Here is a 16,160-nt window from a genome sequence, read left to right as displayed (position 1 = left end):
TATATATATATATATATATATATTGTTGTTTGTTCCTGGCTCGGTTTCGTGGTTTCATGAGTGTATAGGTTCCCCACCTGGATGGGACGCCAGTCCATCACAGATGAGCTGCTAGATGCAGGAAGAAAGAGTGCAGTGAGAAAGTTGTGGCGAAAGAGTCAGCAGAGGTTCACCATTACCTTCTGCCAGAGCCACGTGGAGCTTAGGTGTTTCACTCATAAACACACACGTCACCTGGTCTGAGATTTGAACCCACGATCTCTCGACCGCGAGTCCGCTGCTCTAACCACTAGGCCATGTGTCTCCACTTTATATATATATAGATATATATACATATATATATATGTGTGTGTGTGAAATGTAACATGTCTGGAATGGCACAATAATGCAGAAGGACTATAATAACTGTTATAAATAATTTAATTATTCATAGTGAGTGTAACAGGCCGAGTTGTTGTTGTAGCAAGGCACACTAGCTAACTGCCCCATCCATGACACAGATTTATGCCAACGGGTAAATGTATATTGAATCCAATGTAACAAATGCAACAATTTCTATGTGAGAAGCACAAGACCATTACACATTCAGATCAAAGAACATCTAAACAAGCAAGCCTCCTCCCTCAGAAAATATCTAGACAGATGCCGGAACACCAACAAAAGCATAACAGTCACAACTAAGGCCAATGACAGAAATTTAGGAAATTTAAGAATTAAGGAGACTATTCTCATAGACAGACCAGGGCCCCAAATTAACAACAGATTGGAAATTTACACTCACTGTATTATTTAACATCTATCACCCTGCGCAGATGATGGTAACATGCTCATGTAACAATACATTATATTAAAAAAATGCATGAATAATACATAACTTGGAAGCAGCACTATGGATATGCCAACACACACAAGCTCAAGACATGACTACCCTTACACACTTCTCATGAGGAATTCCAGAAAGAACTGCATGAGACCATTACAGGAAAGTTTTCGACAGATTTCAGTAACAGTTAGAAAACTGATTATAACAGTGACTCTATTACTTCATAGCAATCTCTGAAGAAGGAATTTTTATATTCCAAAATGATAGACTATAAATAATTAAATTGTTTATAACAATTATTATAGTCCACTGCTTGCAACATGTCTGCATGTAACGTGTGTGGAATGGCACAACAATGCATTGTTGTGCCATTCCACACATGTTACATTTCACAAACAATACACAATGAACCACAATACTCTCTATGTTTACGCCTGGGTCCAGCTGAGTTCGCGACCGCTAGGGAGTTAATCAAGCTATCGGACAAAAGTGCTGAAGTCGGATGCCAAATAAACTGCTTTTAACCCTTTCGTTACTATATTTCTGACCAAAATACACCCCTCATGAGTTTCAATTAAATTCTAAAATAATCATGAATTTAGACTAGTCTCATTAAACACCTGCAACTTTTTTATTTATCAACATATTAATGTGATATTTGGAATGTAATTGAAGAAAGGATTCTTAATCAATTCTATTGCATTATTTTTGTCTCAAAGTTCTCCATGTACTGGGGTACTGCTAGTGTCTCTCACATGTAGATATTGGTTCAGCTTCACGAATCGTACTTGCGTCATAATACTGGAAACTTTCATCACCAAAAGGTTCCTGATCGCTCCAGTAATTTATTATTCTGGGTAACTGTCTAATACCCATAATAATATTTATGGCAAAAAATGGCCGTATTTCATCTACAGTTGCAGGAAACCACAAGCAATCTTTTTTTCCAGCTTGTTTACATTCTGCATAACGGTTGGTTTCCGCAGTAATCATTTCAAACAAGCATGCTGGAAAAAAATAAGAAAAAGAAGTCTAAAGGTTTCGCTTCCTGAGAAAGACTATGGGTAGACCCTGTCTCCTTGGAAAAATTGTTAATAAAAACATTTTTTAAATCTTGACTCCATTCTGGTGTAAAATCATCCTTGCTGTCGCCGTCGCCGCTTTCAGAATCGCTGCTTTCAGTTTCGGATACAGAAATATCTGATTTATTATCATTCACCACGTGCTTTTGTAGCTCATTCATTCTTTTCTTCGATATCTCCACATCTTCTGTTGAAAAACCTTCAAATTCGGAATCACTGCTTGATAGCATGAAACTCCTCTCCATCTTCAAAGTTGAAAAAAATTAACGCTGCATAAAATGTGGAAAAGAGTCTTTCAAAATTCACTGAGTTCAAATATCACGCCAAACAATGTCGGATACAATAACTCAATTGTTTGCAAAATGAAATCAGGTGTTTTAACAAATGTACTAACGAGATTTGGGTTCAAATATACATTTAAATAACAATGGGTACCCTCGGTTGGCTACAGCCAGGTTGGTCTTATGAACCAAAAAATTTTTCAGCCGGCTACGGCAGGGTTAGTAACGAAAGGGTTAAATGCGCCCAAAAAACAACATAATTCCCAACACCATCAGGAACGTATATTTACCCACATGCTTCCTCGGCCTTACCCTTCGACGATCATTGAAATACATATGTACATTTGTCATCAGTAAAAATCATACACCATCTACACCAACTCCATGAGCATATACACAAATTCTCTGAAATAATGTCCAGCATCATGTCCACCCCAGAACCTACACACTGAAGAACAACTGCAGCTATTGACCAATGCTACCACCACTGTGTTGACCAAGAGAAGAAATGCCTCAAACTTAAATTCCTGTGGCTTTGTACCAAACACTCCCACAACAACAACTCAGCCTATTACACTGACATAGATGAAGATAGCCCTAACATCAGGGACACCAGCACCCCATCAACAATGAAACCCCTAATCACAGACTTGAGTGGGTCACTCTCCCATGAAAAACAAGAACACCTCAGTCTAGGCCCTAAATTTATCTTGATCCAAGAGCCAAATGAAAAAATCTTTCTTGACTTGGAAGCCAACTTTTGCCAAACAGCCTACCAACTCAAATGTCTATCGGTAATAAAGAGCAACAACAACAACACACTCGGCAAATTTCCCACATACCAGTTAGACAACCCACTCAAACCAACCCCCAAACAACCGAGAACTCAACCACAAACTATCCAGACTGAAACAGTCAATCTCCAACATCTAAAGAAAAGAATCGAGAATAATACCAAACTTAACCAAGGCACAACATAAAACATTGACAAAACTAAAAGACAAAAACCTTATCTACTTACCATTAGACAAAGGGAAAGAAATCTGCATATCTTGTGAAATTTATGACAGACTGGCACTAGAACATCTAAGCAATGACAGACTATAAGTGACAGATACAACTCCAACTAGGATTGAGGACTGAATTAACACCACCCGGACTGACATTTGGAGACGGAGACAACTACATAATGAATACAAGACCAACTTCATCACAAAGAACAGCAGATTACCCAAATTCTACCACTTCATTAAAATAGAGACACGATCCAGATTAGACCGATCGTCTCCAACGTGGAAGGACTTCTGTATAAAATACCCTGGCTCCTTTCTCACATCCCAAAACCTTTCCTGGACACATCAAGAACTCCGATGAAGTCGTCAAAAGACTGCACCAACTGACCCCAAACAAAACAAGTAAGCCTTTAGTCTTGATGTTGTCTCAATGTACACAATAGTACCAGCACACTCGGCGGTCAACCTATTGACTGACTGCATAGTAGTGTCCAACATCCACTGCTTCAGACTCACTTTGCCTCCAGTTTATTATATATTTTTTTTTGTTGAGTTATTTTACTGTTTAATATCCTCTGTAACTTCTTTCTATATTTTGTTTGTCTTAGCTTTAAGAGCTATATGTTTTTGTTTAATTTTGCATACTTGTTGTCCTGTCTTGACACCAAAACTCAAGCATGCTGGGGTGAGTGTGCAGTTTTGTTGATTAGTGAACCAAAATTGCACTGACCCCCAGTCAACAGCTGATGAAAGAGTATGATGACCTTGTTTGTATCTTGCCCTGTGTTTTACCAGTCGTTCATGCTTATTTATTTTTCTTTTCTGCAAGTAACACCATAGGAAAAGTTTTTATTTTACATTTATGTCAATTTCTCAGCAACCACTTCCACTCATTTCGTTTTTTCTCTCTCTCATCTTTTCTTTTTCACTGCAGTCTGTTCTCTCCCTCCTCCTCTTCTCTGTTCCATTCTAATTGTGTCACAATGCCTTTATATCTTCCCATGATTTCATTCCTCTACCTGCCACCTTAATTCATTTTGACTGCTGACCTGCTGCAGGTCACTTCACTTTCCATCCTGTCTCTCCTTATTCAATGGCTAACATCCAACTATGTATTCATCTTCCTGTGTGTGTACAGTTCGCACAATCATCTGCTCTAGAGAGTCTGTACTGTACCTTATACCTAATATATGGGACTCCTCTACCAGACATGCAGCACTGACAATTCCACCAGCATGCTTAACTGTAAAATTCAAGCATCCTGGATGAAATTCTTCTTCAAGACTAACACTCAGGCATCAGAACTGAACAAAATTAAAATTGGACACATCCGACCTCAAGAGTTTTGACTATTCTGTTGATGTGCAATTCTTAAAAGCAAAATGAATGTGGGCACAAAGTTTTTCAGAGAAATGTACATTTTGTAAAGTGCAACATTTCCCATAAGCTCAAATCTCTTTGATCAATATTTTATGATGCTGTTTCCAATTTGCAAGCGGTATTTCTGTTGCGTGCTATCCAGTATATAAACAGCAGGCATTTTTCTGTTTTTTATAGACAAATGATGAATGTACCAGGCCATACTTTTGGTAGTTTTACATGGCTGCTCAGATAAGGATGGACAGAACAGTCAATTTTATAGTGAGTAGCAGTTACTGAGCATCCAACTTCAACAATTATGACTTGTTAAGCCATATTAGCTTTTGCAGTTGGACAATTCCCAATTCCAACTCTATTGATGGGCTTTCACAACAAATCTTAGGCTGGTACAATAAAGTACTTATTAATAGTTTGCCTGAATTAGAGTACAATACTGAATATTAAAATATCTTTTCAAAAGTGTTCTTAAATTAAGCGAAACTCATTTGTCCTAATTAGTTGTGGAGGACGATGTTCAAAATAATGGTTGCTAGAATAATAATGGGATGACGAAGATTCAGAGTTGTTATGTTTGTTGGCAACAAAACATCTTTATCTCCAAGTGAAAGGCAGATTTATGATGCTGGAGTACTTACAGTAATGCTACATAGAAGAGTGACATGACTGAGCCACTTCCATTTCTCATTATCATCCCCGCCCACAGTATTTCCATCAACCACCTCCTTTTCTGCCTTCAGCCATTGCTCTCCTTTGCCATATTCCATTCTTAATACCTCTCTTACCTGCTATCACTCTCAATAACCTCATCACACCCACTCCTATATCTCTCACCATCACTCATTACATGCACCTTTACCCCAATCTTTCCCTCTCTATTGTCTCCCTCCACCCCATGATCCACTGTATCTTGAGATACTCTAGCATCCCACCACCACTTATCTTTATTACAAGCTATCTGGGATTGTTCCTCTATCACAATCAAGCTTCTCAACACTTGGCATGCCACTACCCCTCTGAAATACTACCTTCCCCATATAATTGAGAAGGCATTTTCCTTTGTTGCCTTTATCTCCCCTTTTTTACTTTCTTTCTGTTCCTTTCTTTTCAACCTCACTAGTAATGATAACATGAAAGAAGCACTCTATACACTCTGCAAAGTAGTTGGCATTAAAAAGGGATATACAACCATAGAAACCACACCTAAACTGACAGTGGAACATAGAAGCTTGCAGGATGCTGTCAAATCATCCGTCCCATACCAACATGGAAAACAGATGTCAAATGAAAAAGCTCTATATTTAAGAGATGAGGAACTATGTACATTATTTACAACTTATGGATATTTGTCCTCATCTTGTTCGTTAACACAATGTTTCGGCTGATATACCCTCCAGCCTTCATCAGGTGTCTTGGGGAAATTTCGAACCTGGGTTCTCATTCCTAAGGTATTTTTCAATGTTGTTGTTGTTATTATTATTATTATTATTTAAGTCACTGCCTGGAATCGAACTCGGAATCTTGGGGTTAGTAGCCCGCGCTCTTAACCACTACACCCTATACCCATATGCGGCGGCGGCAGCAGCGACGACAAAAAATACCTTAGGAATGAGAACCCAGGTTCGAAATTTCCCCAAAGCACCTGATAAAGGTTAGAGGGTAAATCAGGTGAAGCGTTGTGTTGAGGACAAATATCCATCAATTGTAAACAATGTAAATAAGATGTCAAATGATTATGATGGTTAAAACAGTCAATAACCGCATTATACTAATTAATACTTTCACATTCAGATTAATTGCTTTTCTCTCAGTTCTGTGGAAGAAAAGCCCTCACATAACTGAGATGCAATGTCAACACAAAATTTCATATGGCAGTTGTCCTTTGGTGGTCAAGGTACCTTGTGGCTTTTTACATAAACAATATCTGAATTAACAATAGTTAAATTCACTAAAAACTACAAAATGTATCTCCACCATTTTTTCCAGGTCGTCCAACTGGGTGGTATGCCCTATACTGGTCGGATTTATCAACACCACCCATATATTTATTGTAGGAAATATTTACTGCAGGTTTCCTCTCAGCACCAACACCAGGTTATTTATTGGTAGACAGAAATAAAATTGGTCTTTTGTTTTTACATGTTACTACCAAATTCCTTTTTGCATCTGAAGAATGTTCCCTCTTTTTTAACTTTGTTGTTTTTATTTCACAGTGTAGCCCTTTGCAATTGCTCATCACAGTACTACACATCTAAATGCCTATATGGGCAAGAAGTTCCACCAAAACCACTGAAGAAAACAAACAGTTAAAATACAGGGGTCGGTAATGATGGTGAAATGCTTCAGTTAAAGACCATACACCATCCATATGGTCTGTCTCCTTTATATTTTTTCTCCATGTAAATCTCAAAAGTTTGCACAAAACCCTGTGTCTGATTCACAGACTTCCCATACCTTGGTGCCCCATTTAGTGGGTTTACTAGGCATGTATTGCTAAAAATGTACCCTATCCTTACAGCCTACCATGGCTTCATCTACAGTGAGATTTTCCCCAGGCAGATACACAGTTTTATACCTATCAGAAAGTAAATTAATAACTGGACACACTTTATACAGGGAATCGTAGCTTGGGTCATTCTTGCAGGGGCATTAACAGAATCAAATAAATGCAAATGTTGAGATATTTTCAAATACCTCGTTTTTGACATAATCCTAGAGATATATGGATCACCATACCTTACATCGAGACACCAGAAGTTCCACAATCGAGAAAGCTGCTTGATACCAAACATAATGTTTATGGTAAAAAAGCACACATTTCTACAGTATTGGTTGGCTGCCATAGTTGATCAGGTCTTCCACAAATGGAAATCATTCATTGAACATATTTATTCATTTCCTCTGTGACAGTTTTGAAAAAACTTTCTGCTAAAAATAAAAATAATAGTCCAATGGTTGAGCATCAGAAGATAGACTGTGTTGTAAACCAGTATTTTCAGTGAAATCAGGAATTGTGGGTGATGTAATTTTCAACCTGTTATAGTAATGTTTTGAATATCGTCATTTTCATCACTTTCACTATCAAAATCTTCTTCCTCGTCCAACGAAAATTCATTGACATCAATATCAGATTCGTCCGAAGACAAATCACTGTTGTTTTCTTTTACATTTTGTATATCACCAACAGTAAAACCTTCAACATCAGAATTGCTACTTGCTGACACCATATTGATAAATACTTAAATATACACTTCACTTCAGATGTTCAAAAAAACCATGTGGTCTCAAACATTTCACAGTATTTATATTTGAATAAAGGTGGCAAAGGCTTTATCCTGCATTTTCTCAAAGCTACGAGAATTCAATAATGTGTTTTGTTTTTTTATAGCAATTTCGTAGAGGGGTCAGATTTGGTTGGTTCAAATGAATAAAAGAGAAATAACTTTGGCCATACTGAATACTAAAGAACAAAAGATTTTCTATTGATTCATAGTGTTCAAATCATACGTGATTAAATAAACAATAATAATGCACAATCATCAATGTACTCTGGTCTTTAAAGTAATTGATATTACTGTGTGTGAGTGCGCACGTGCACACACACACACACATCATCATCATCATCGTCGTTGTCGTTTAACGTCCGCTTTCCATGCTAGCATGGGTTGGACGATTTGACTGAGGACTGGTGAAACCAGATGGCTACACCAGGCTCCAATCTGATTTGGCAGAGTTTCTACAGCTGGATGCCCTTCCTAACGCCAACCACTCAGAGAGTGTAGAGGGTGCTTTTACGTGCTATCGGCACGAAGGCCAGTCAGGTGGTACTGGCAACGGCCATGCTCAAAATGGTGTATTTTATGTGTCACCCGCACAAGAGCCAGTCCAGGCAATGATCCCGCTCGAAGGTCCTTACACATGCCACAGGCACAAGTGCCAGAAAGGCGATGCTGGGCACAGGTGCCATCACAATTTCGCTTTCGCTTGCCCCAATAAGTCTTCGCAAGCTGAGTTTCATGTCCAATGAAGGAGACAATGTTGGCATGGGCGCCAGTCGTCAAATTTAACTCAATTTCAATTTCACTTGCCTCAACAGGTCTTCGCAATTGGAGTTTAGTATCCAATTTAACTCGATTTCGATTTCACTTGCCTCAACAGGTCTTCGCAAGTGGAGTTTAGTGTCCAATGAAGGAAGGTACGCCTAAGTGGACTGGCTGAGGCCTTAGATTTAGGTCTCACTTGACTTGCTGGGTCTTCTCACGCACAGCATTTGGCAGAGTTTCTACAGCTGGATGCCCTTCCTAAACGCCAACCACTCAGAGAGTGTAGTGGGTGTTTTTACGTGCCATCGGCACGAAGGCCAGTCTGGTGGTACTGGCAATGGCCACGCTCAAAATGGTGTATTTTATGTGTCACCCGCACAAGAGCCAATCTAGGGGCACTGGCAACGATCTCACTCAAAAGTCCTTACACATGCCGCGGGCACAAGTGCCAGAAAGGCGACGCTGGGCACAGGTGCCATCACGATTTCGATTTCGCTTGCCCCAATAAGTCTTCGCAAGCTGAGTTTCATGTCCCAATGAAGGAGACGACGTTGGCAGATCCTTAACACTCAGAAAAATATTAGCTTAGTGATTATTGAATGAAATGAATATAAATCATTGTTCATCTCTACTTAATCTAACATCTGGAGAAATTAAAGGATCAAATGTTAAAATCTATCCAAATTTTATTGTATTTCAGGTGAGAAAACTATGCTTCCACATTACCTCAACTCACATAAATGCTGGGTGTAGGTACCAGATCATCAGGGAATACATTGGTATCTTATCCAGTAGAGGAGATTAATCTCTCATTTGTTTAATATCATAAAATAGGAACTAAGTATTAACCCTTGAAAGCTACCTAAAACTGGGTGCCGTTAACTTTTATCATTATTCTTAAGCCAACATCAACCAACAAGTAAATTTCTATATAGTTAAACAACCAAAAAAGAAATTACACACTGAATAATGTAACCTTACATACACTATGTCATAGGGAGAACATCTTTCATTAGGTATGCTTAATCAGAGCTATCTAGGGTTAAACAACAATATTTCTCTCTGTTTGATGTTTTGTTCACCAAAAGCCATTAAAGTCCTTTCAAATTAAAATAATAAAAATTGATATATATATATAATAAAATATAGCACAATTACTATGGCAGAGTGTTGGAGCCTAGCAGAGTGTTGGAGCCTAGCAGAGTGAAAATAAGACAAATATCTTGTGATAAATGTAATGTAGTGATGGCACTCCTACTGTGAAGTTGGAAGAGTTCAAACAAAACCTACCTCTTCTATTGTCCTTGATGTGACAAGATCCAGTGCTAAGCTTAATGTTTTCTTTCTGACTTCAAGATCAGGAGCTGCTAATACACGCAGGATGTCCATTACCAATTCCTTATAAAAGTAGAGAATAAAAATGTTGATGTGTAGAGAGATAGTGAAAATGAGGTAGAGAGAGATCAATAAAAAAAAGATGACAGATGTGAGTAGAGAGAATGAAAAAAGAAAAAGAGGTAACGCTTTTATCAGTTAAAATTGACATAATGATAATTAGCAATATTGTTACAGTGCCATAAATTTGATACACATGACCAATACTTATTTCATCAACCACCGAGACAAATATACAAAGTTGATCCAGGTAGGATTGGAAGTCATCCAAATTTTAATCAGTCATCACTGTCACTTTACTATACTTTCATAAAACCAATTTTGTTTAATCAGGCAACATGATAAATCTTTATGAAGATTGTTACAAAATAATCTGAATAATTTCTAGTAAACCACACACAGCATGTAAGTCTGGGAAGACACTGTGTGCCAAATTCTACAAACTTGTCTTGCAACAATAATATAAAAGAGGAAACTAGAAATAGGCAAATCTCAGCCTTCTGCCTTATAAACAAATGACACATTGGATAATGTACACCTAGGTTCACTATACCCTGTCTGAATTAAAGATGGGATGGTCAAAGCTAGCATGGTTTTTGATTGCAGATCATCAAAGACGAAGAAAAATTTATAGGAACTTACCTGAAGAACTTTCTCATGAGCAGGCACCTCTTTCAAAGCAATCAGCCGATCAAGGACAATGAGCTTCACGTTGTTGTCACTCTCTTTGATGATCAACTCAATATAACAACTAGCAACAGCCTGACAAATAAACAGAAATAAATCAGTTGCATTATCATCATCATCATTAATATTGACATAATCTGAAGACTGGGTCTTTGACATATCAATCTCTTCTAATTATTATGAAACTTAGTAAATTGAGATTGTTTACACCTCTCACTTGTAATAAAATTCCAACAGAAAAGACAAAAGGAAATAGATTGTGCTTTCCAATGTCTAAATGAAAAGGAATTATAAGTTCTTAACACCAGAAATCTGGAATTAAACCACACACCTCAACAATACAAAAGTACTCATAAAAATCTTCATTGTAGTTAACTTATTCAAGCAAAATTAATGTCCATTTTCAAAGGAAACAGCTTTGCAATTCAAACATACACCACTCTTGTCATCATCACTATTCAGCATACTTAGCCAAAATTATCAAAGAAATGATCCAAATATTTTACTTGGCATATTCTTTCTATTGATCCAATTCTACTTTAGTTACTTTATACTCAACTAACAGTTCCAACTTTCTATGAAGTTTTTCTTCATTAAACTTTCTTTAGAAAACCATTTCACAACATTTCCCAAAATATAGTACAATGACTACCAACTTAAAAGGTTAGAAAGCAGACATAAGTATTGGCTTTCCTTAAGAAGTTTTTTTGAGATGCACATAGTTCCAGGTTCAATCTTAATGTGCACCGCCATGAATATCTTCTACTTTGAAGTCTCAGGCTGAATTCAAACTCAGAACAGAGAGTCAAAATGAATACATTATGTCATTATAGCCACACACTGATGACTGACTAGAAACATTGCAATATGTGTAAAAGCAATAACTGCTTGTACAAACCTCCAAGTTAATCAAAATATGTAAAATGATACATGCAAGCACCACAAGTATGCACATGTAATATTTCTCTAAACTTTTGAACCTACCCTTGCAGCTATTAACTTTGTAACCAACTAGTTGTCTCTTTTAACCTCCATTATTACAATCTCACCACAGACATCCACCAACTCCTCTCTATATCATTGTCACAAAAACATCAGCTTCAATCAACACACCTACAATCAAAACTTTGGAATACTCATGGGATTCAGTTTTGGAAAGCCTAGTACCTAATACCTGCAATTCCACAAGATATATCAATGACATGCAAGGATATATCCTTACATTCTCCTATGGTGGAGGTAATTCTATCTTTGATACTTTCAATAATATTGATAAACACATTGGTTTTATCATTGAACACTCACATGAAACAGAGGCTCTCCCTTACTTCACTTTACACTCAACATTTCAGAATTCTTTAAGAAAATGACCTGCAGAGACCTCTTTACGCACATCATATCAACCCAACTCCATGGTACCAAGCACAACTACATCCAAATTAATACTCCATATCTTTCACCTATCCTCAACAAGGTCCACAATATAAAATACAGAATTACAAGAACACATGCTTACATAAACTACTGTACATACTCTGCCATTTAAAAAGCAATTGAGAGAAAGGGGATAGGCATGTATCTGGTCCACTCTGTATCCTCCTTAAGTCAAGTCCTTACCAAAAACAACACCCTGAGACCAACAACACATATATGCTAACAAATGGCCCTCTCTGTGATACAAACATGTGTCTACATGCATAAGTATTTAACTAGTTAAAATGTTATACATGATCGCCATAACAGCAGTACAATCTGGAAACTTCACATCAGTATCAAAGCACACCTATATACATGAATTTCCTCAGTTGAGAATATCTTCACAAATGTTGTAACCATGTAGTAAGAATATCAAACTTAGTCATTGACCAGAATGTTGGTTTCAATTTTGACACAATGCCAGTAGTTTCAGGAGAGGGAGTAAGTCAATCATGTCAACCCCAGTGCTCAGCTGGTACTTATTTTATCAACCCTGAAAGGATGGAAGGCAAAGTTAACCCCAGCAACATTTGAAGTCAGAATGTGAAGATGAATGAAATGCTGCTAAGCATTTTGCCCAGCATGTTAACAATTATGCCTACTCACCACTTCCATTGACTAGAATAATAATGACTTGAGAATCAACAACAAAAGTGAACTGAATAGCACAGGAGTAGCTGTGTGGTAAGACGCTTGCTTCCCAACCACATGATTCCGGGTTCAGTCCCACTGCATGGCACCTTGGGCAAGTGTCTTCTACTATAGCCTAGGGCTGACCAAAGCCTTGTGAATGGATTTGGTAGACGGAAACTGAAAGAAGCCTGTCATGTGTGTGGTGGGTTGTCTTCTATTTTTTAATTATTATAAACCTTCCACTGAGGAGAGAGCCGGTTTCCAACAAAGTTACAAGGCTCCACTTTGGGATGTAGTTAACACAGACAAATTCACATTTGTAACTTGAGAAAAGTCTTGCATATTTTTACTGTTTAACTCACTGATTGCACTTGTAATGTACGAATTCCCAGTTTAACCAGATTCTCCTATAAGCATTTACTAACAAAACATAGTGCTCCTATTATTATTGGTATGTATGTATTTGTGTGTCTATGTTTGTCCTCCCACCATTGCTTGACAACTGATGTTGGTGTGTTTACATCCCCATAACTTAGTGGTTCAGCAAAAGAGACCAATAGAATAAATACTAGGCTTACAAAGAGTAAGTCCTGGGGTCGATTTATTTGACTAAAGGCGGTGCTACAACATGGCCACAGTCAAATGACTGAAACAAATAAAAGAGTAGAAAAAAAAGAGTGAATGACATGGAGTGGCTTTTCTATCTCACTTTACTTACCTTTCATCTACTCACATGTTCTCCACACAAACAATTACATCACAACAACAAATTTTGCTACACCCCATATCTTCATATAACCTACCCTATTGACTAATCTTACTTTAAAGTTCAGCTGTTGTTCAGGAGCCTTTCCCACCACTCCTTGTTCATACCTACACTAACTTGTCATAAATATATACATACATGTATGTATAAATTTTTTCATACCATCAGGTTTAAATCCCCAAAAAACTTTTAACATCCTATACAACAGACTTGCCAGACAGTGCATGTGTCCCTTAGTACTGTACAAATTGAAACTTGTTTATAAATTCGTTTTGAAGATGATAATGAACTTTCTAATCTAAGGAAAAGGTTTAATTCCTTCTCCTATAACTCAACTATTTACAAAGTGAAATCACATATTTTCACAAATGTACTAACGAGATTTGTGCTTAAATTCACATTTAAATAACAATGGTACTCTCAGCCAGCTATGGCTGGGTTGGTCTTATGAACCAAAAGGTTTTTCAGCTGGCTACGGCCAGGTTAGTATCGAAAGGGTTAACCTTCGTTGAGCTGGAGAAACCTTTCAACAGAGTTCCCCGCTTTGTTATATGGTGGTCTCTAAAGAAGTTAGGAGTAGAGGAGTGACTTGTTAGAGCTGTCCAAGCCATGTACAGTGGTGCTGTCACTAAGGTGAGAGTTGGCCATGAATACAGTGATGAATTTAATGTTCAGGCAGAGGTCCACCAGGGCTCAGTTCTCAGCCCACTCTTATTCACTATAGTCCTCCAGGCCACAACAGAATTCAAAACTGGGTACCTGTGGGAACTTCTAAACACTGATGATGACCTTGCTCTCATTGCAGAATCTTTAGCAGAATTGGAGAAGAAATTCCAGGTATGGAAACAAAACCTGGAATCAAAGGGCTTTAAAGTTAACCTAGCAAAGACCAAAGTTGTTGTTAGTAAGAAAGAAGATAAAACTTTCTTTCCATCAGGTAAATGGCCCTGCTCCATATGTAGGAAAGGAGTTGGAAGAAATTTCACTCACTGCACCCAGTGTAAAGTATAGACACATAAGAGGTGCAGTGGTATCATGAATAGGTTAACTGATAAAGTAGTCTTTGTATGTGGCAGATGTGCAGGAACAATAAGCATTAAGAGCATATGGGAATTAAATTCTCTCAAATGCCCAGGAGGCTCTCTTGAAGTTATAGATTGTTTCTGTTACCTAGGTGACCAAATTAGCAATGTATTAGAAAGTATTGTTTCTAGAATAAGAATTGGGTGGAGGAAGTTCAGAGAACTATTATCACTGTTGACAATAAAAGGACTCTCTCTCTCACAAGAATGAAAGGTAGATTAAATGATGCTTATGTACGAACAGCTATACTCTATGGTAACAAGACATGGGCTCTGAATGAAGAAGACATGTGTAGACTGGAGAGAAACGAAAGTAGTATGCTCCAATGGATGTGCAACATCAGTGCACATGAAGACATGTGCAAATGTACTGAGAGAAAAGTTGAGCATAAGAGGAATCCAATGTAGCATGCAAGAGAGAAGACTACATTGGTTTAGACAAATGATGTATATGAATGAGGACAGCTGCATAAAGAAGTGCCAATCACTGAAAGTGGATGGTACCCATGGAAGGAGACCCAGGAAGACATCGGATGAAGTGGTAAGGACCAATCTCAAGAAGCTGGGTCTCAGAGGAAATGACAATGGACCAAGATGCCTAGTGATATGAAATTTTTGAGAAAATCCACCCACATCAGCGGAACTGAGTTTTAGAAGCACTGCGTCCCACCCACACTACCACAACAAACCAAACTACGTCTCTACATCACTTCTCTTCTTCACATTTCTGCTTAATGTACTATAATTACCTCCCGCTCCCCAATCCTGTTCTCTTGGCCTGGTGCCACTGTATCATTGCTCTCCACTTGCCCCTGACCTGTGCGTTTTATCCACATGCCCCATCTCACTCACTGTATTATTGCTATCTGCTAGCCCCTGACCTAGGTGTTCCACCCACTTGGAACAAGAAAACTTTTCCATCACCCTACCCGAACAAACCAATCTACATCTCTTCTCACACCCCTATTCCTCTGCATCATTGCTATCCGGTAGCCCTTCCAACTTTATATATACTCAGGTCTTTCACCACTTACTTGCACTCTTTAATCGCACTCCCTTCACAATATCCAGCCACTTATAGTAAGGCATTTGAACCTCAAGGGTATGCTCTGGGACTTGTTACCATCTATATCGCTCTCTTCCTTTACTCAACCATCTGATTTATATTCTAATCACCGTTCCTTGTGAGTATGCCCAGCATTTTGCCACCATCTCTATCCTGCTGTCTCCCACACTTCCCTCGGGTTGGGCACCTGTGTATTTTCTTTGTGGTAGCACACCTGTTTCTGTTTCCATTCCGGATCTTTCTCTCTCTTTTTGGCTGGGTAACCTTGTACTTCCTATACAACAAGACACCTGCATCTGTCTCACTATAAACTTTTCATCATCACCTCTTCCAATGCCTCTTCCCCTCTTAGAAGTTTTTTTTTTAATATTTGGCAAGTACTTGGTGACCCTGTCAGTGCAGGTGCCACTTAAAAGCATCCAGCCCACACTGTAAA

General features: G+C 38.1%; 1 protein-coding gene across 1 annotated transcript in view; it reads right to left on the bottom strand.

Moving 5' to 3' along the window:
* The window catches only part of LOC106880484 (coatomer subunit beta), a 191,565-nt gene that overhangs the window by 146,164 nt on the left and 29,241 nt on the right, over positions 1-16,160 (bottom strand). The window contains exons 7-8 of the mRNA XM_014930433.2: positions 10,657-10,776; positions 9,910-10,017 (exon numbers count right to left, since the gene is read on the bottom strand). Of these exons, the coding sequence (XP_014785919.1) occupies positions 9,910-10,017; positions 10,657-10,776 (228 nt within the window). The remainder of the gene's footprint in view (positions 1-9,909; positions 10,018-10,656; positions 10,777-16,160) is intronic.

Source organism: Octopus bimaculoides, chromosome 18 (assembly GCF_001194135.2).
Source record: "Octopus bimaculoides isolate UCB-OBI-ISO-001 chromosome 18, ASM119413v2, whole genome shotgun sequence".
Taxonomy (NCBI): Eukaryota; Metazoa; Mollusca; class Cephalopoda; order Octopoda; family Octopodidae; genus Octopus; species Octopus bimaculoides.
The sequence above is the reverse complement of the archived record's forward strand: the minus strand, read 5'-3'. Positions and strand labels throughout refer to the sequence as shown.